Source organism: Melanotaenia boesemani, chromosome 8, assembly GCF_017639745.1.
Source record: "Melanotaenia boesemani isolate fMelBoe1 chromosome 8, fMelBoe1.pri, whole genome shotgun sequence".
In the NCBI taxonomy this organism is placed as follows: domain Eukaryota; kingdom Metazoa; phylum Chordata; class Actinopteri; order Atheriniformes; family Melanotaeniidae; genus Melanotaenia; species Melanotaenia boesemani.
The window spans coordinates 18,651,736-18,671,232 of record NC_055689.1 but is presented as its reverse complement, the minus strand read 5'-3'; the positions used below and the strand labels follow the sequence as shown (position 1 = coordinate 18,671,232).

Here is a 19,497-nt window from a genome sequence, read left to right as displayed (position 1 = left end):
ACCTTATTATACCTTTATTTGTAGAAAAGTTTTAAGATGATAAAGACTAAGCTAGCAGTCTGTAGGTTAAGAAAGGGGACGAAGAGGAAGTCATAAGAGGCTGTTTTTAATGTTCCACAGGGTAATAGTTGGTGTGTGAAATCTCCCATTGAAAGCTAACAGGAATTTGTCTATATAATTTGTTATTCTTCTGTTCCCCTCTGAGGGAGAGGAAGGCAGATCTGGCCCCGCTGGCAGGGGTATGTTGACACATTTGCTGGGCAAAAAGGAACAAGACCCATATCAGTACCTTGTCAGATTGTTTCTGGAAATCTAACATTCTGCTTAAAAATATGTGGAGAGATCAGAAATAATACAGTTAGAGGGAAAAACATTACACTGGAACAGTAGCCCTGGATCTTTCCCAAAAGTATACCAGCAAAAGTTTCCTAGTTGTGTTCAGATTTCTGGTAACCCACCTATACAGCCACGAGAGTTTTCTGTAGCGAGGTTCCAGTAGAGAGGTTTACACCTGTCACACAGGCTTCCCTCTACATTTGGTAGGCAGCGACATAAGCCCTGAAACAACAGATAAGAACTGTTGAGACTGGTAGCTTCTGTTGAAAGCCAGATTACGTTTGTTCACCATCAGATAGATGAAATCAGGAGAGCCTGCATATTGTACGACAGAGCAAGTACTTCAGAATGGAAACTGGCAGCTCTCATCCTTTCATTAAAACATAGTAAATGCTGACAAGTTAAAGGTAGAAGTACTTCTGAGCTGAGCATTACTTCATGGTGTTTTTTCCTGTTGAAAATGAAGGGAAGTGTATTTTCCTTTATCCAATTACCTTCACATTTCAAAGGAAAAGCACTTCCTTGTTATACAGTGTAATATGTTGGCCAAAGTTCAGCTGCGTTATCAGTGCTGAGGATATTATTTCATGTGAATCCACACCCAGATTAGACTATAACCAAGGCTAAGAGAAACTTGACAGTAATGCAGCTATGATAAATGGAAAATTAAGTTAACTGAGAGTAACTTACTGTTTGGGGATCAGAAACCTCTGTTCCTGCTGCGTTACACACATTGATGGAGTCTGGAGAATGATGTAGAACAATGCAATGTTAAAAGAAAGGAAAATATGTGTAAAACACTTGTTTGAAAAAAAAGAAAAAAAAACTTTAGGAGAATATTTTGTGTGCCCTACTACAAGACTATGTGACATCCAACATTACTGACTTAAACAACTAAATTTGCCAGAAATAAATATAAAATGGCATCTACAGGTTACCTGAGCACTGGGGGAACCTTAGCCCAGAGGCACAACGGTCACATTTCTGCCCCACCACACCTGGGAGACAGAGGCACTGACCCGACAGCAAGTTACATGCTGTGCTATATGAGCCTTCTTGTGAACACTGGCAGGCTACAGACAGAAAACAAGCAGAATGCATGACCCCATTGTGTTGCCATCGTTGGGATTAAGCAAATCTAATATTAAAAACAGTTTAAGATGACTCTTGAGATTTGCCTGCACATTCTAGGAAGCAAATTTCCTTCAATAATTCCCAGTTGTTCATATTTGGGAAGTCTCTATACATATATATATATATATATATATATATATATGGACTTCCGAAGGATATCTGTCCAGAGCCTAAACCATCAGTGCAGATGACAAAGTAGCATTTTACAGGACTCTGTGGGAATAGGACTTTCTTTTTTTTTTCTCCTTCTTCTTTTGCTCCAGTGTCATGAGAAAAGGCCACCATAAATGCAATGAAACCAGAAGCTACATTTAATTTTTTCTTCAGGGATTAAACCCACTCACCAGCACAGTCCGGATATCCGTAGTAACCTGGTGCACACTCATCACATTCCTGTCCCTCATAGTTAAGGAGGCAGATACACTGGCCATTTGGACTGCATACACTCTCGGACACGCCAGCTCCATCACATCGACACGCTAAGAGAAGATACTCATTTTAAACTTGATTAAATAATTTAACTTTAAGTCATTTTTAATTTAAAAAAATGGTAATCATAGTGTAGAAACTTGTAAATTTAGTAAAATATTATCCTCTATTAAGATTAAACTTAAACTTGAAGATGTTTAACTTTAAGATATTTGTTCCTAAATAAATTGATAAAAAGTTTAAATTTAGGAAGCTGTGGGATTTTTCCATTAATGATCTCACACTTCTTTCAGACTTATCCGAGTGACAGAAAAAAGTTGCATGACAATAAAAAACAACCACTTTAACATGGCTTTGCTAGATTATGAGTCAACCTTAGACATTAGAGCATTTATTTTTATCGAAGCAAAATAAAATCATTTAGATTATTACTGTAAAAACAAAAGAATTACTACATTTACCCCTGTGTGCAGATGGGCTTCTTGAGAGGCTCCATTTAAAGAGTCAAGTTGCAAAGCAAGTTAAAAATCTGACACTCATGCCTTAAAGGGGCTAAAACTTGCACTTGCTTGAAACAGCTTGAAAAACAAATCAAATGTCTCTAGAGTTAGTCCATCTCTACTGGCTGCACAATTATAAAAAAACAAATTTAGTTTTATGGGTCACTGCCGCATCTATAAGACGTCTTTCTAGATAAAAATTAAGTTTTATTGTCTCCCTGACAACTAACACTTTTAAGTTTTGAGGAGTTTGTTGGTACAATGTGCTCTCTCTCACCCTGGCAGTTTGGGAAGGAGTGGTATCCAGATCGGCAGCGGTCACATCGCTCTCCTTCCACACCCTGACTGCACAGGCAACGGCCTGTAGCATCACATATCCTCTGCACTGTTCCTCTGTAGTCACAAATACATGCTGGGCACAAACACATTGGAAAGGTTTATTCTAAAAAATGCAAAGCTAACACGTCCAAACTAAAAGAAATTCAAATGAGCAACACTTTCTGAACAATACAGTGTGATAATGAATTAACTTGGCCATTTTCTTTGAGAACAAAGATTCTGAGAACAAAAATTCCCCTCAGCTGAGGTGCTCTCATATAGTTGCAAACAGTGGTACAGCCTCACAGGTGCCCACGTCTTGCAAAGCCTCGCCTGGTATTGGTATGTTAATAGACTTGGCACTGAGACGGAGCAGCCACCAAAGAGACTGACACTTTTCTTCTTTTTTCTTTTGCCTCTAAGCAGCCCCGAAACAATAAAATCAGCTTTTTAAAGCTGCTCATTAAAATCCTTCTCATTCAGCTCACAGGATAAAAGAAAAGTTTTTGAACAGACATGTAACAAGAATGCTGTTGTTTGTTTATATTCTCTGAAAAAATTAGATTAAGGATGAGGGGCAAAGGTCTTAGTTTTAACAGAAATGCCATACTACTAATAATGGATTTCCCAGCTTAAAGGAAACCAGACAAGGGAATTTAGAACAGGGGCCATAACTAATATTAGATTGGCCAGTTCTCAGTGAACAGTCCCAAATGACCATTGCTATCATGAGAGACCACTTGAACTTAATCCCCACTGGTGGACAAGATCATCTGAGAACATCAGACTGTCATGCTGAACAACTGCATGTTATCTACTATCATTGTGCATTCTCATGCATTATGCCAGTATTCTAACAATCCTGTTAAACCCAAACATGACAAAAGCCAGGTCTCACATGGCCTTCAAACATGACCTCACACATTATATACATTAAGCCTTTAGATGGCTGACGTCTAGCACATGTTCCTAACATTTAACTTGACAGCAAAGCCTGTTAGACTCAGTGGTACCTTACATGGTCCTCTCTACAGCCAGTTTTAACAGCCTGACCTGCCTCTAAGTAAACGTGACTCATGAGATTCTCTATAAAAAAGCTTTCTCATGGGAAATCATATCAGCAGAGTTCTTGTAGAAACAAGTAATTTAAACAAGAGCAAGCAATAAAACAAGTAAACTTAGCATCATCATAAAAAAAAAAAAAAAATCTTCACACTCACGTTGACAGTTGGGTGAGTTGAAATAACCTGGGGGGCAGGCAGTGGGCCCTACCCAGACAGACAGAGAGAGAGACAGAGAGAGAAAAACATGCTGTTAAAATGCATGTCTAATGAAGTTGTAATATGACAAGCTGGGTAAGTTTGCTTACTGCACTTACCCACAATAGGGCCTGCAGGAGATTTGGTGGTGGCCGGGTAAACAGGGTATCCTGATTGCAAAAGAAAGGCACAAAGAGAATGACTCCAGTCATGGGAAACTGCAATAAGCTAAAACCTCACATGCCGACTTTATTTATAGCAGGGGGAGAATTGTGTTTACTGCAAAAACTAAATGCACTTATCAGAACTGTACAACCTTTGAGTTTTACAGATGTTTGCCTCTTCATGAAACCTTTAGGATCAGCTTAGAACTGGAAAGTCTAACTGGGATTATGCATTGATTATTATTGGCACAATTTCCCATTTTTTCCTCTAGCAGCACCATTACCACTATAAAATTCATGATTATGCTTCCATTTGGTTTGGACAAGAGAAATTAAATTTTATATGTTAATAAGATTCAGCTATGCTGACGGGGAGATTGTTTAACCTTTGGACAGAGCCAGACCATTCCCTTGTTAACAGACACAAGGATGGACTTTGATCCTTCAGATCCAACACTCAGGTTGAGAGTAAGCACTCTTATGAGAAACGTTTGCTTCAAATGGTTTTGGGTTCTACATTGTCAGACTTTAGCTGTTAACCATAAAACTTACAGCAAAGGTCAGGACTCAAGCCAGCAGGCTGCAGTGAGGAACTTCAGTCTTTGTTTGTGGGGCACCAACAGCTGAGCTAACCGGCGCCCTCTGATACCCTTATTTTGACTGGTATTCAAATGGCCTTGACTATGATCTCAGAATGACTACTGTCACCTAATGTTAGATCATTCATATTTCAGTATTTACAGATATGGCTGATTCATTTTCCTCACTTTATCGACTAGTGCTGCTGTTAGTGTTTTAAAATGTCCTATTATCATGTAATCATGGTCAGATACGGCCACAGTGACCTTTCAGGACAAAAGTTAGAAGGCTTCCTTTAAGTGTCATCTAGAACACGTCGCAAATCTTTCATGCAGTGACAAAAAACAAACAGCAGAGAAGAGTCTCCTGAAACCAAGACAGTCTCCTCGTGAGACATGTTTAGTCTAGTTTGTCAGTGTTTACACTGGAGATAAGAGGACCACTTAATACCTTTATGCAATATATATTTTAATTACAAATGACAATTAAACTGAAGTTAATTACATAGGCAACAGTACACCACAGACAGATCTACAGACCACAGATGTGAGGGTTTTTGAATGTATGATGGCCATGAAAAGCATCTATGACTATTTTTGAGGACAATGCTGGTCAGAATTAGAAGGTATGGTAAAATTAATGTGAATCTTTACATCCACTAGATGTCACTCTATGAACCATTTGATTATTTTTCTTTATTAATATTTATTTAAAGTCCCTCTACTAAAAGATAGCTCACAAGACACATAAAGATGCTTAAGTAAGATCATCCTGAGACCTGAAACACGCCATATGTCAGTCAACGAAATAACACAAAAAAAAACACATTTTTGAAGAGATAAAAGGCTGAGTGACTTATCTTTACACCCTTTGCAGAATGCCATGTCTGTGCCAGATCAGATAAATCATGATAATTCTCTTTGTGCAACTAATTTCTGTATCTGTTTGTTTGGATGAAGCTATGGTACGTGCAATGTGCAAAAACAACAGCGAGTTCTATAATATGTGCATCTCTTTCTTTACATGCAGCCCTTTATTTTAAATAAGTTTTTTCCTGCAGGGCATAAACTGACAGACACAGACAGGAAAGGATGAGAAATATGACATAAAAAGTATCCCAAACATCAATCAGTTTCACCTGTTGGTGTGTAATTGCAGTAGATCACAAAGTATCAGAACAACTAACTCAAGTATGCAGTAAATATCCCATGTTAACCATGAACCCAAACAATGTCATAATCAAAGATAACATCTCAAAGGTTCAAGAAAGACTAAACTTACGAATGCAATGGGGGTAGTTAGAGTATCCATCAGCACAACGGTCACAGTTTTTTCCAGCAAACCGTGGCTTGCAGAAGCATCTTCCAGATCCCATTTCACAGCCAGCTGTAGTCCTCTCATCACATCTGCAGGCTATATGATTTTTTTTTAAGTGAAAGCAAAAAAGTGACAATGAGACAATATCAATAGAGGCTGCATTAAAGACTGACAGTAAAAACATTTTCTGCACATGACAGCTACTAAATAATTGAAGGTTTCCCTTTAAAGATAAGAGATCTTAAAATAAAATGAATTATATTTAATATTTACTCATAATATTTGCTATTTGAACATCCTCCACTACTAAGTTGACTTAATTGAGTTTATGGATGGTATGGTTTACTTTTCAAAGTGTTCAGGGCAACCATCCCCATTCCACTGCTTTGTCATGTCCAAACACAACTGCCAGCTATTTATACCACAAGGAACAGCCACGAAGCATTAAAGTAATGTAAACAATGGTAGAGCCCAAGTTAGCAATAATACAAGCTGTGGTGCCAGTAGTGACGGTAGCCATTCGTGTCTAATACAAGATGCTTAAGCCTTTTTTCGAATAAAATAGTTGAATGCCTTCATGGTGATACATGATTTAGATTCTAAACCATCTGCTTTAAAACAATCCAGTGTGTTCAAAAAGTGAGTTAAAGTGATGTTTAAATGAAAAAAAGGAGGCCCTGAGGTGCAAAACTTAACAATAAATTGTAATATTAAATACAACACAAACAAAAAAGGTAACATATTGCATATGTCATAAAATGATAGAAGCAAAAGGCACAAATAACCAATTTAGTCCCATATGGTTGGTACATGTTGGTAACAGCCACCATAGCTATATATATATATATATATATATATATATATATATATATATATATATATATATATATATATATATATATATATATATATATATATATATATATAAGTACGTTTCCAGGTGTCACTGACACATAGCTCCACATTTGATGCCACAGTGGCCATTTTCAATTATACATGTTGACTGGAAAGAAAACAGGTTGCAGCACTACCACATAAAATTGATCATTTCAATCAATCCACCTCCAGAGAAATAAAGTAATACAGATAAAAACACATCAAGCTGCGACGAGTTTATGAAACATATAAGCCCACACGCATCTAGCCAACATTTCCCTCGATCATCTCCAAATTAGATTCTTACCAAGTGAAGTTCTATAAAAATGTTCAAAAAATTACTAAAAGATTTTTGTAGATGTGAAAAATGGGCATGCTGAAGACACAGTCGGTCAACGGGACGAAGAGAAAATTTGACTTACGTATGCATCCAGTGGGAGACTCAGGAGGAACCCCATAAGGTCTGTAGAAACCTTCACGGCATCTCTCACAGTTCACGCCAGCAGTGTTGTGCTACAGAACAATAAATTAAAAAAATTTAAGTGGGACCCACACAAGACTAAACTAAATGAAAATGAAAGTTAAGGTTTTTTTTTTCTTTGTTTTCAAAGACTTTTTTTTTGCATTTCTTGTCTTTTTTGGTGTTTTTTTCTCCTGGGACAGAATAACTATACAATATGCGTCAACAAGCATCTTTAACAGACTCTGGTGAACTGATTCTGTTTTTATTTCTTTGGGGCTTTCTGAACCTTGACAAGTATCAGCAACCTTAAATTTAACAATACTGACATAAAACAAACCTGTACACACGCTTTTGGTGGTTCTGAAAGTTTAGCAATAATCTAACTTCTCTCTACTAACATACAGTGTTTGGCAGCATTTGGTGTTTTGGCCGACATACAGCTTAACAGGAAAGTCTAAGGCAGTGATCTCAAACTTGTCGTCGAAGGGCCACTGCAGGTTTTAGATGTGTCCGTCCTTTCTTCAATACACCTGGTACAAATTAATGGGTCATTGTGTAGAACTTGACAACAAGCAGCTGGATAAATTCCATGTAAGATGCAGGGAAGCATCTAAAACCTGCAGGACAGTGGCCCTTCGACAAATATCAAACCTCAATACTAAAAGTGACTTGTTGATGGTTTTAAAGAGTTGATCATAGCATAACTTGCTAAGAAACATTAACTAAATAGCAGTTGTACTGAACCTGTATTTTCATGTGGTTATTTTTAGAAAATCCAGAATTAGTTGAAGCTTGGGCACTCAGTTATGTTTTCATTGTGCCCAGAGAGATAATTGAAAGTTCATTATAGCCACAACATCGTACTTCCATGTCCAGGATGAAATCAGCAGAAAACACAGATGGGAAACAAAGCTTTGCATATAACACAAGTACAGTTTTTACTACAACTATGTTGGCCAATAAAGGACAGTAACTCTTTTAAACAGTATGCATCTGAAAAAAAATGAATTTATTTTGGCCTGAAATATCTGTTTGAAATAATTTTACATGTATTTTACAGTAAATTGTACAGTATGCAATGCTCCACAAAGGACTCTGTTCAGAGAAAAACACCATTGAGGTTTTTTTTTTATATATTTTTTCAGACAGACTCATGCACTCACAAGAACATGTTTAGATTTGACATGCATTTCGTACCTGGCAGTTGATGCACACTCCTCCTCCATCATACCTGCCGAAGGTGTCTAAACTTGCTCCCCTCTTTTCCACTTCTGGGTCATAATAACAGTCAACGGCATGGAAGAAACACTGGCAGGCTAAGGGGGAAACCCCCATGACAAAGACAGACAAAAGCACCCAGAATTAGTCTATATACACTGTAAGTTAACTCATACTCAAACCATCTTAAGCTACTTGTTAAATTTTACAATAAACAATAAAATCTAAAACCAACAAGGTGGCACATCCTCTTCCTGTAAACCCCTTATAGTGTCTTATTAAAGTTTATGAAAGGTTAGGGTGGATTTCTACTGCATGAGTATACCGATCAAATTACAAGTCTTCTTCATTTTTCTTTCTTCACTTTTGTGGTTGATGCTGGGTTATATTTCAGGACAGGAAAATTTGTCAACAGTCCAAAGCAGTTAGATTCCAGCTGACACAGGCTCTGCTGCCTGCCTGGATTAATCGCTAATGAGCTTCCACGGTCTACCATGGCGCAGGCGTAACCAGCAAGCCATCTGACCTGATAGGTTTGCAGACAAAAAGCAGTTATCCCAAAGCCACTGTGCTGTTGATCACACACACCATATGAGGAATGTTCTCAACTTCTCACAGAGACTTAATACAATACCATATCAGGGCATCCACAACAGGGCTTCAGTATCAGAGGCAAGAGGATACTTCTGTCCTCTAAAGGGGCCGTAATTCAAGGAGACAACAGCATGGGGAGTAGTAGAGTGTGGCTTTGTTTACACATCTAATGAAGTATTGTACAAGAACACTTACGCTGGCACTCATTCGGGCTGTCAACAGTTGCAGCGCGCCATGGCTTCTGGTTAAAGCCTGGGCAGCAGCGGTCACATGACTCACCGCAGGTGTTGTGTTGGCACTCACACTGGAGTCTAAAGAAAGGAGATGAGACACAGGGATTCAGCGATCTTTGACAGCTGCACATCAGTGACGCTTGTGAAGTTATTACAAACACATTAGCAATCAGTCACCTTTAAAGCTACGATGCTAAACTACATTAAAATTCATTAAGAACTTTGTTTCACATGAGTGATACATCAATGATTGTTTAGGGGATGTTGGGCAGTTGGAAACAACTTTATAGCGATGCATTACAGTGTCTGAAACTAACGTTGGATCTCGGGAGTGAACTTTGAACTAAGCACTGCCCACTAGTGGAGGAATTGACTTAACAACCATGGCAACGCAAAACATGCATGGAAGTATGAAGACGCCGACAACATTTGAAACAGACTTCGCTATTTACACACGTAAGGGAGCAGAAATGGGCCCCTAGGCTGGAAACTGTCAAAATTTTCATAAAAGACTTGGAGGATAAAGTGGTTTTGTGACAAAGTCAACTTCTCTTGTAAAGATAATGTCAATTTTTGATTTTTAATATGGCATGTTTACTAACTTTGTTGTTCATTCATTATATGTGTTAAAATTAAGGTGCAAATATCAAAGATTTATCTCTTCATTAATGGTTTAATTTTGACAGCCCTGGTAAAAATCCCAATTTTATTTGATAAATATTTTTTATATATTCTTTACAATCATCTGGCGGCCCCCAGTTTGAGAACCACTGATGTAGACCATAGATCATACGAAAATCCTACAACCACCAGTTATTGCTATCCATACCTGCATGTGCTAAATCCCATCTGTGGAATGAGTTTAAGAGGAGAGGAGGAAGATTTTAGGTCTGTCATTCACAGTATCACATACATTGCTTCAGTGATTGACGACATCTGACTAACTGCTCTGAGTAGGGGCACTGAAGACATTTTGGATTTGGGCAAACAGAAAAAAAAAAAGTAAACAAAACAATTAAGTGAAAGACAGTAATTTGAATGTGAACATAAGTATTTTATATAACTAAAAATGTGAAATCTGGCCTCTTAAGCTTTTAAGAGTACCATAAAATGGCAACATGAGTACATTTGGAATTCAGTCTTGCTATAATAAGCTTAAGCTGACTGTCTTTAATCATTGTTATTCACAGCTTCCAGACAGCACACATGTTAGCACGTGGGCCCTTATATGTGAAGCACTAATGCATGTAAATTTGACCAGCACAGAACTGGATGTATGCAAGCGGCCGGGCCCTGTTCAAATCATAGGTTGAGTGAGCCAATGGGATGGACTGTGGGAATTTGGGTCAGTTAAGAAACCTCTCTGTGTTTGACCCATTGTTAATGTGACATATTAGAACAGCTTGGAGCAACTGTGAGCAAATGTCCAAAATTCTTTAAGTTACTATTAAAAAAAAGTAAAAAACGATCAAATAGCTTGAATCCTGTGTTGTTCTGTTTGTTAGCTTTCACGCAACAAGTGGCTTAAAGTAGCACTTAATCACAGACAAAATACAGCATACTTTTAAGGTGGAAATTAATACCATATAAAGGAATTTTTCTTCTTTTTTTTACTCTTTATATCATACTAGGCAGACTATGTTTTGCATCTTATCTTTGGTCTTTAACACCTCTCTTTCTGCATGAATCCATCACACCAGATTAGTTACACAAGGAAGAACCAACTGTACAAAAAGACAGTTTCACTCTGTTAATAAATAAACTGAAGATTTGAAATTTCTGGTTAAAGTTACACCTCAAAGATACCTATTAAAAGCTAATGAGAAAATAGTTCTGATTATAACTAATGAGTTTTAACAAATGTCTCAGCCAGGAGAATTCCACAAAAAACAATGAAGTTAAATAACACTTTTGTGAGAGAGGAAAGCATTACTGACCTGTTAGGGTTGTCCTGATTGTGCCCAGCGCCACACACCTGGGCATGACCATGGCAAACGCAGCGTCCCCCGATGCTGATGTCTTTGATACTATAGTAATACTGTCAGCAAATAAGCAAATCAAAGTGTTAGTGCCAGTAGAACTTCAAGAGTAATAGCTGTGTTATCAGACATATCAACAAGACCGGGTGAAATTTCTGGTGGAGCTTGGCAGCAGAGATGAGTCAGACAAAACAAACTTAAACCATAAGCTAATGGTTTTATGGGGTGAATCAGAGCATCACATAAAAAGATAAGACTAAGATAGCACTGATTGGTTCTCTGTGTTTCAAAGGAAGAAAAGTCCACTAATTCTTTTTGCTGCAAATACTAATTAATAATGTGCAAAAGTTTTGAGTGAGTCCTCATTTATAGAAGTATAGCGCTTTATGAAACATATGGAAATACAATGTATAAGGCAAAGGCTTTTATGAGGCTTCTTGATGGACATCCAGAACTCATTTTTGGATGTTGGCTGCCTTTTGTTGGTTCTGTTCTTTGTCAAGATAATCCAACTGTTTCACTAATATTGAGGTCTGTGCTCTGAGGATTCATCCCTTCATTAGACCTGTTACCACTAATTTTCAGTCCAAGTCTTCTGTAATTTGGCCTACCCCAGCCATTCCTCTATTTTTCCCTTCCTTAAGAATGCCATCCTAACAGCCACCCTTCAATGGAGCCCATTCCTGTTGAGGCCTCAGCCAACAGTAGATGGGTTTATAAAGATCCAAATGCATCTCTCAGGTTCTGTGAAAGGTCTTTGGTTAAGTTTATAGTTCTTTAAAGGTAAGCCACTTCTCCTTTCATCCTTCACTTGTTCACTTTTATGAAATGTTTTAAGGATAAACAGCACATTGTGCTGAGGTATGTCAAATTTCAACAGTAATCTATTTGGCAATCATCTTGTTGGTGCAAACGTGTGGTTTTATTTCTGTTGGACCATGTTATCTTTGGTCTTTTTTCATACATAAAGCTAAAAAATGGAAACAAATTATGTATCTTTGCAAAAGAAGCAGCAAAATGCCTGAATATACCATTTAAAACAGCCTATGTGCTAAGCTTTCTGCTATGTGTAAACTCATCTGTAAATTGCCCAATGAAAGAAGTGACTAAAAATGACCAAACAAAAACTTTTTTTGTTTTAATAACTCTAAAAGATATAGGAAGAATAACTCAATCCCACACAGTCTTTCTTTTATTAACATTATCTTGTGCTTTAAGGAGAGGTGTCACATCTAACACCTGCAGCCTACAGGAGCTGTCCAAACCAGCCCCATGGAAGGAATTCCCATGAAGGCAGGACCAGCAGATCTGACATTAAGTCTGCCAAAAGATGAATGTGTGAGCAGCTGCAATGTGTTTGTGTCAGCCAAAAGGAAGCTGGCAGGTAGGAGGTGCAAAACAGTAAGTTTGGTTTCCCAAATGGGAAACTAGAGCGTGCCAGCATGACACCTTAGTGTGAGGTTGTACAGTGTGTGTCTCACCCTCCGTGTGACGCTGGAGTCTCTCTGGGCCTTGGAGATAAGGTGGCCTAGCAGAGTGTTGGTGCGGAGGAAGTGCAGCCGAATGTTGGTGGCCTTTGTAAAGTCTCGAAGCACTGGCGAGTAGGTGAAGTTTTTGGACCCTGGCCGCCCATTTATCAGAGAAACTACAATCTGGATAAGATAGCGGCCTTATCAAAATTTTCTTCATATCTTTACATTTCGGGGCGTTTGTTTTCCCATCAATTCATACTTTACCTCTCCATTTTCCAAAGGAATGATTTGTGAGTGTTCTGTGGTGCAGAGCTGGTCATCATCATTTATAATACGAGCGTTTGGCCTCTTTCCAAACCTTTCAAAGCACTCATGCTTTGAATCTGGCGATGAAAAGAAAAACAACAACTTCATGTCACTCACTAATACAATACAGCAACATCATTGTTCAAGTGCTTCCTCAAATCTGCCATTTTGTGAATTGATAAATCAATTAATAGAAGGGAAAAAGCATGCATCATTTAGGTATTAAACATGATAATTGTCACATTTCTCGCATCCTCATGAACGTTTTTAGCGCTACTGATAAATTGGACAAGGAATATTCACTTAATTGGTTTTAGTCTTAATTTTTTTGTGTATCTTAATGTGTTAATTCTCTTAATGCATTTTATCTTTAATCTCTGTGTGTGTGTGTGTGTGTGTGTGTGTGTGTGTGTGTGTGTGTGTGTGTGTGTGTGTGTGTGTGTGTGCGTGTGTGTGTGTGTGTGTGTGTGTGTATAAAGTGGACTAGATTAAGGAAAGTATAGTGTAGTTATAAAACTCAAAACAAGTAATATTTCTAAACTGAAGTTTGAGCATAAATCAATGAGAGCTCAATGAAATATTAAGAGAAAAGCTGAAAGCATCAATCTCATGAGTCACAGCATAATCTACAAGTAGTACCTGTGTAAAGGTGCATCCAGACATGAGAAATCACAACACAGAAAAGCCAAGTAAGCAAACATAGGACATGTTTGTTCAGGTCATGTTGAAATGCAAAGACATTACAGGCCTGGTAATTAAGATTTCACTGCAAAGGCCCAACTTGAAAACTAAGATTTCTCTTTTTAAATAAATCATCAAAAGTTAGATAAGTGGTAATTTCCTTAACTTGTTCTCCAACTATCACAGTTGCAAACAAACACACACAGATGGTGATGCTTCTGTAGCACTTTGAGATTTTTTTTTCTAAAATGTAAATTTGTTATAAATAAAATTTATTATTATCATAAGAATTATTAGTTCTGGGAATATATATGATGGATCTCTGCATGGTGTTAGAAATAGTTATAACACCTGTGTACTTATTATAGTAATATATTGAAAACTGCTGTGAATACATAAATGTGCTGCCATTCATATCTTTAATGAAATACTTGTTTTTATTTTTATTATAATTGATTTGAGTGTTGCTGTAATTTCACACCGCATGATCATCTGAAAATCGATGTTTGCGATTGTTTTCTCATGGAATACAACAAAAAGTAAAGCAATGAAATAAAAAAAGAAACGTGTGAACTTACGTGCAAAGTACTGCCAGGGCGTGAATGTTCTGCCATTGTCTACAGATCGCTCCAGCACCCACAGGTGAGGACGAGGTGAATTAGCAAACTTGATAAGGATGTAGGCCACGTGGAATAGCTGAAAACCACAACACAAAGAACAGACTTAACAAAAGGCAGCCTCTGCTCCGAGCGGATTTTGGCAAAACGTTGTAGTTTCCTGTGCTCTACTGACTACTGAGTTTAGGCTTGGCCTGGGGCTCTGACAACATTCTCATTTCCTTTCTTATAAGCATCTGGGCACAACATCAGCAGGGATGTTGCTCTTAAAATGACCACCACATAATTAATGACTTAAACTGAAACAACTTCCTGTTTTAGGATGTTTATATTTTATTTATTTTATTTTTTTTATCTTGTATCTTGACTTCATCAGAATCTGTCCAAACTGCAAAGTACAAACAACATTTGTTAGCACTGAGTCAATAAAACCACTGCAGGTGCAGCCAGGTAAGAGAAAAGACATCAGCCAAGCCCACATGATCTCTGAACTTTTTATCTCTACCTTCCATCAGAGTCCAGAGTCCATACAAGGGCAGAAAATTATGTCAGTGATTGTTTCGGTCAGACTCCAGATGCTCAGTGGAGTGCATTTCCTTTGCACTTTAACAACACCATGATCATGCCATGAAAGCGAATGACTTCAGCTTGATTGAGCATTGTACAGCAAAAAAGTTATTTGTGAGAGTCAAAGCTTTCTTTGTTTGATCTGCCATGGATTTAATGTGACTTGGAATTTAAACCCTGTGACGCCAACCTGCACGAGACATCTGCAGTGTCAACAAAAGACCTCACCAACACCTGACAACACCCCTGTTGTGCTTTGTAAAGCTGAAGCTCTGTTTATCTAAATCCTTTCAAAGAGTCAAAAATGAAAATTTAAAATGGTTGAAAAACAGATCACAGTAAGGATGAATGCTCAACCTAAAGTATTCCTACCTTAAGGCTTGAAATAATTAATGGAAAACTGCAGCTAAAATATTGTAGCTCGTTAAATAAGAGACATTTCAACAGACTGATTCTCTTCAAAAGGATGAAGGCAGGCCCACACTCGTCTAGCATCCCTCAGCACCTTGATGAAAAGGCCAGCGGGTACTTGAAATATTCACGCTTCTGTCTCTCCTTGCATGAGGAAAGGGATTTTGTTAACATATCAAAGCAACATGGAGCATGGCAAAGGCCTCAGCTGCAGAGTCACTGACTGTGAAAGGATTGATAATTTTGGATGAATTCCTCCCCCACCCAAAGAACTTAAACCTCAAATTCAAGTAGCTCTTTGGCTGATAGATTGTGAGAGAGTTCAAGGGTCAATCTGGAAACTGCCTGGCCTTGTTCTCGTCAGACTGATGACAAACCCTAATAACTAACAACAAAATCAGCAAGTAAAATTAGGAATAGTCTTTAACTTGACTGTCCTTTAATCAGTGGTACCACTGAGGAAAATTGCATGTGGAAGTAAATAAAACAGCTTAACATGCCTTTTCCTGGCTTCAACTTTGGATGGGGTGTGTCTTGAAATTAATCAGAGAACACTTCCACCCACATGCAACAGGACGCAAAAGCAGAAAAAAAAGATGAATGGGGCACACCAGAAATGAGCTGTCATCTAATAATAGAAACAAGGAGCTGCCTACTATCAATCTGCTGGTTCTGCTGAGGACCAAGAGGAAATTTAGTTCACACGGGTTGTGATGACATTGAGGGAGGCCTCGGGGGGAGGAGGGATGCAGGAGGGTGAGACAAGAGGAGGGTAAAAAGGGTAGGGGTGGCAAGAGACGTGCTGGCTGGCATGCAGACCCATCTAAAATTCCAAACATAGCGCCACATTTCCCCTCTGTCCTAATGCTTGCTGCTGGTTTCAGGAACCCATCACTCACAGCAACCTGCAGCACTGGAAATCTTATTTGTCACTTATCATAAAAGAGATGATTAAAATCAAACCCTAAATCATTCTTATTAAACAACAAATAAGTGTTGCAGTCAGGGGTTGGATAACTAGTTTGCATCAGTTTGCTTGTTTATTTCTGCTTCGCTAAATAACTGAGGACTCTGTGTGTGTCATTCAGCCGCATTTGTTTTGAATTTTTTTCAAGATGAGAACACAGAGTTGGATAATTTTGCACTGGTGCCAAACATAACACACACATCTCATTACTAAATCATTTGATGGCAGCGCTTGATGGCTAGGGGTCAAAGTACACTCAATATCAAGCCAGGCCTACTGGTGATGAAGTTATAGCTATTCTTCACTGCTTTGACATCTGTGAAAACTTGTGAAAGGTTTTTATTTATTTATTTATTTTTATTTTAATCCTAAAAAGGAAAGATGCAATCCAGCCCCTGCTTTCTAATGAATCTAGTTATCCAATTAATATTGGTTTTATCTCCTATCTTCAGATTATGAATAATGTGTTGATAAGAGAATCTGTGGTGCTTCATGTTGACTTGATTCCAAGCTGCCAAGAATACTCCTCTGGAAACAAACATAGGCAGAAACAGTGTAGTCCTGGATGAAGGAGATCTGTTCTAGCATGGTGTTGCTGCTTCTACAAACAATGCTCTGCCAAGCTAAACACACTCTCTTTAAACACGTCCAGCACCGTTGTATTATTTGGAGAAAGCATGAAATATCGTAATGGCATGCCCAGCATACACACAAAGGATTTCAGTGGTGTAAAACACACTGACAAACTGGAAGATTTGAACTAACACTTGAGCAGAGCCATCCTCCAGCATGTGCAACCACAGACTGTAGACAAGAGTGTCATACAAGGAGGTTTATGCTGAGAGGCTGTGGGTTGGCGTAAAAAAGGCCAGGGCCTGACGTGTTGCAGATATGGGCTGTGTGACAAATACCCGCTTTGCCTTCTCTAAATCCAGACCTTGGAGTTTAACATGACAAAGTAACAAGATCTTCTCCAAACTTTTGATTACACATCAAGGAAAAAGATGCAAACATTTCCCTTCAGACTAAACAACCTTTAAAGGTGTCTTAACTTTCTCTATCCACTTGTAGCAATATGTAAATGTATCATAACAAACATGCTGCCATTAGTAAATCTGTTTAACCTGAATGTGTCATGCCCAATATTTCTGATGTGTGTGAATCATCAAGTCTAGAATGATGACCTCTGACACTTCATGTGTGCAACTGCTCAAACATAATAAATTTGCACCATTAAGTATGAACTGCAGCAAAAGTCCTGACATCTAACTTCACACATGCTTGCTCCCTCATTTAACAGAGCAGTGCAGCCGGCTTTCATACCCAAAGTCCTGATTGCACAACCCTCTGCCTGCAACTTCAGCCATGCCTGCCATGTGGATTTCTTCAGTTATAACCTCTTTGTGTTGATCAAATGAAGTGTGCTGAAAACGACCTGGTTACACATGTCTCACAACCATTCTCAGTCACTGAGAGGTGTAGACACAGTGTACACTGCTGCTTCCATCTGAGTGTGTCAAAACTAATTCTTCACCAAAAGCCAGGGTGTAGGTATAAAGATATTTTTATTTCAGAAAATAGACTACAACTTATCTCAGAATACAAATATTTAAGGATATGTTTAGACATATCATTGAGACAGATTTATTAAAGTCTTCCTACCAAGTGAGACAAAAAAAATTAGTTAATTCAGAAGTTGGTCAAACATTGAACCAACAGCTCTAAAATCATTGGGCTCAGTATAAAACATGTACTTAAACTGTTAGATAAGAAGCTATTACTGTAGTATTTTGTAGAAATAAACACTTCTGGATCTACAGAATTTAATCGAGTGTAAGAATGTTTGTCTGATTTATAAGATTATGCATGTTCTGGCTCGTCCTCCTCAGGCAGAATTAGTCAAGTTTAAATCCACTACAAACTGAGCTATATTGATCAAATTGCATTGTCCCTTTGTAAATCCATAAATGCAGTGTGATTAAATGCAATGAACCGCCAAATAATTTAAACCCTATTTGAAAACTTGTAAAACCACATGCTGGAAATGTGAAAACAAAAAACCCCTGTTTTGATAAATACAGGAGCTCAAATGCTCTGCGCCCCCTTTGTTGTATTTGTTTTAATTGTGCACCTTTTTTCTTTTTTTTTTTTTGGACTGCATGGTGGTCAGTTTAACACCCAGCCTTTTTAACCATATGTTGTGGGAAAAAAATAAGAATAATAAGAACTTTTACTAAGTGATGCTCCAGTGTGCTGTTACAAACAACACATTTTGTTTTACAGCAGATATGGTTAGTGATAAAGACTCTCAGGGTCTTAGCTAGCACAACAGTGATTACTACAGTGGCACCAGAATTAATATCAGTTAGATTGTGACTTAACCTTCTATTGCATGTAAGACAGTGTGTATAAAGGCAAACACAAATAATAGAGAATAAATAAAAAAAATAAATAAAGAGGAAAACTTATTTAATATAACTACAGTGTGTACCACAACATCTTTTCATATGTGGAAAAAGAGATTTAACAAAATGTTAAACAAACACAAACCCCAGACGGAAATTTTAACATTGTTGTAAATCTTTTTTTTAATTTGTTTAAAATAAAAGTAATACATAGTCTTAATAATTCAAATAAAGTCCTGTTGTAAATTGTATTGCTGTTGGCAGGAACCACCTCCTGTGACTTACTTTGTTGCCAAGGAGCTTTATTGAACACACTTGGTTCTTTTAACACTGTTGTGTAAATGTTGTGAATAATTTTCCATTATGTTCAGCAACTTGTGCAGTATTCTTCTCTGTACAGTCAGCCCCAGAATTATCCCCAGCACACAGCAAGCCTTCTTACTAGTTGGCCCAGCTTCTTTAAGTCTGCGGCCTCTGATGCTGACCAAACAGACAGCTGAAGAGTAGATGGCCCTTTCTGTAAGATGCAACATTTTGCTGCAGACACAGAAGAATCTTACTTTCATTAACAAATAAAGTCTGCTCTGTCCCATCTTGTAGATGGCCTTGGTTATGCATTTTCAGTCTGGTCTGTTGTCTTGCTGAACTCCTGGGTTGCAGTTTTCAACCGCG

The 19,497-nt window shown here is 38.0% G+C and overlaps 1 protein-coding gene across 1 annotated transcript in view; it reads right to left on the bottom strand.

Annotated features, from left to right (window-relative positions):
* Positions 1-19,497, bottom strand: part of LOC121643774 (laminin subunit alpha-3-like) — a 60,612-nt gene that overhangs the window by 32,208 nt on the left and 8,907 nt on the right. The window contains exons 3-17 of the mRNA XM_041991297.1: positions 14,437-14,554; positions 13,136-13,254; positions 12,881-13,051; positions 11,358-11,458; positions 9,383-9,498; positions 8,573-8,691; positions 7,335-7,425; positions 6,001-6,132; positions 4,096-4,146; positions 3,938-3,985; positions 2,677-2,811; positions 1,815-1,949; positions 1,275-1,409; positions 1,027-1,079; positions 459-558 (exon numbers count right to left, since the gene is read on the bottom strand). Coding sequence (XP_041847231.1) covers positions 459-558; positions 1,027-1,079; positions 1,275-1,409; positions 1,815-1,949; positions 2,677-2,811; positions 3,938-3,985; positions 4,096-4,146; positions 6,001-6,132; positions 7,335-7,425; positions 8,573-8,691; positions 9,383-9,498; positions 11,358-11,458; positions 12,881-13,051; positions 13,136-13,254; positions 14,437-14,554 — 1,624 coding nt within the window. The remainder of the gene's footprint in view (positions 1-458; positions 559-1,026; positions 1,080-1,274; positions 1,410-1,814; positions 1,950-2,676; positions 2,812-3,937; positions 3,986-4,095; positions 4,147-6,000; positions 6,133-7,334; positions 7,426-8,572; positions 8,692-9,382; positions 9,499-11,357; positions 11,459-12,880; positions 13,052-13,135; positions 13,255-14,436; positions 14,555-19,497) is intronic.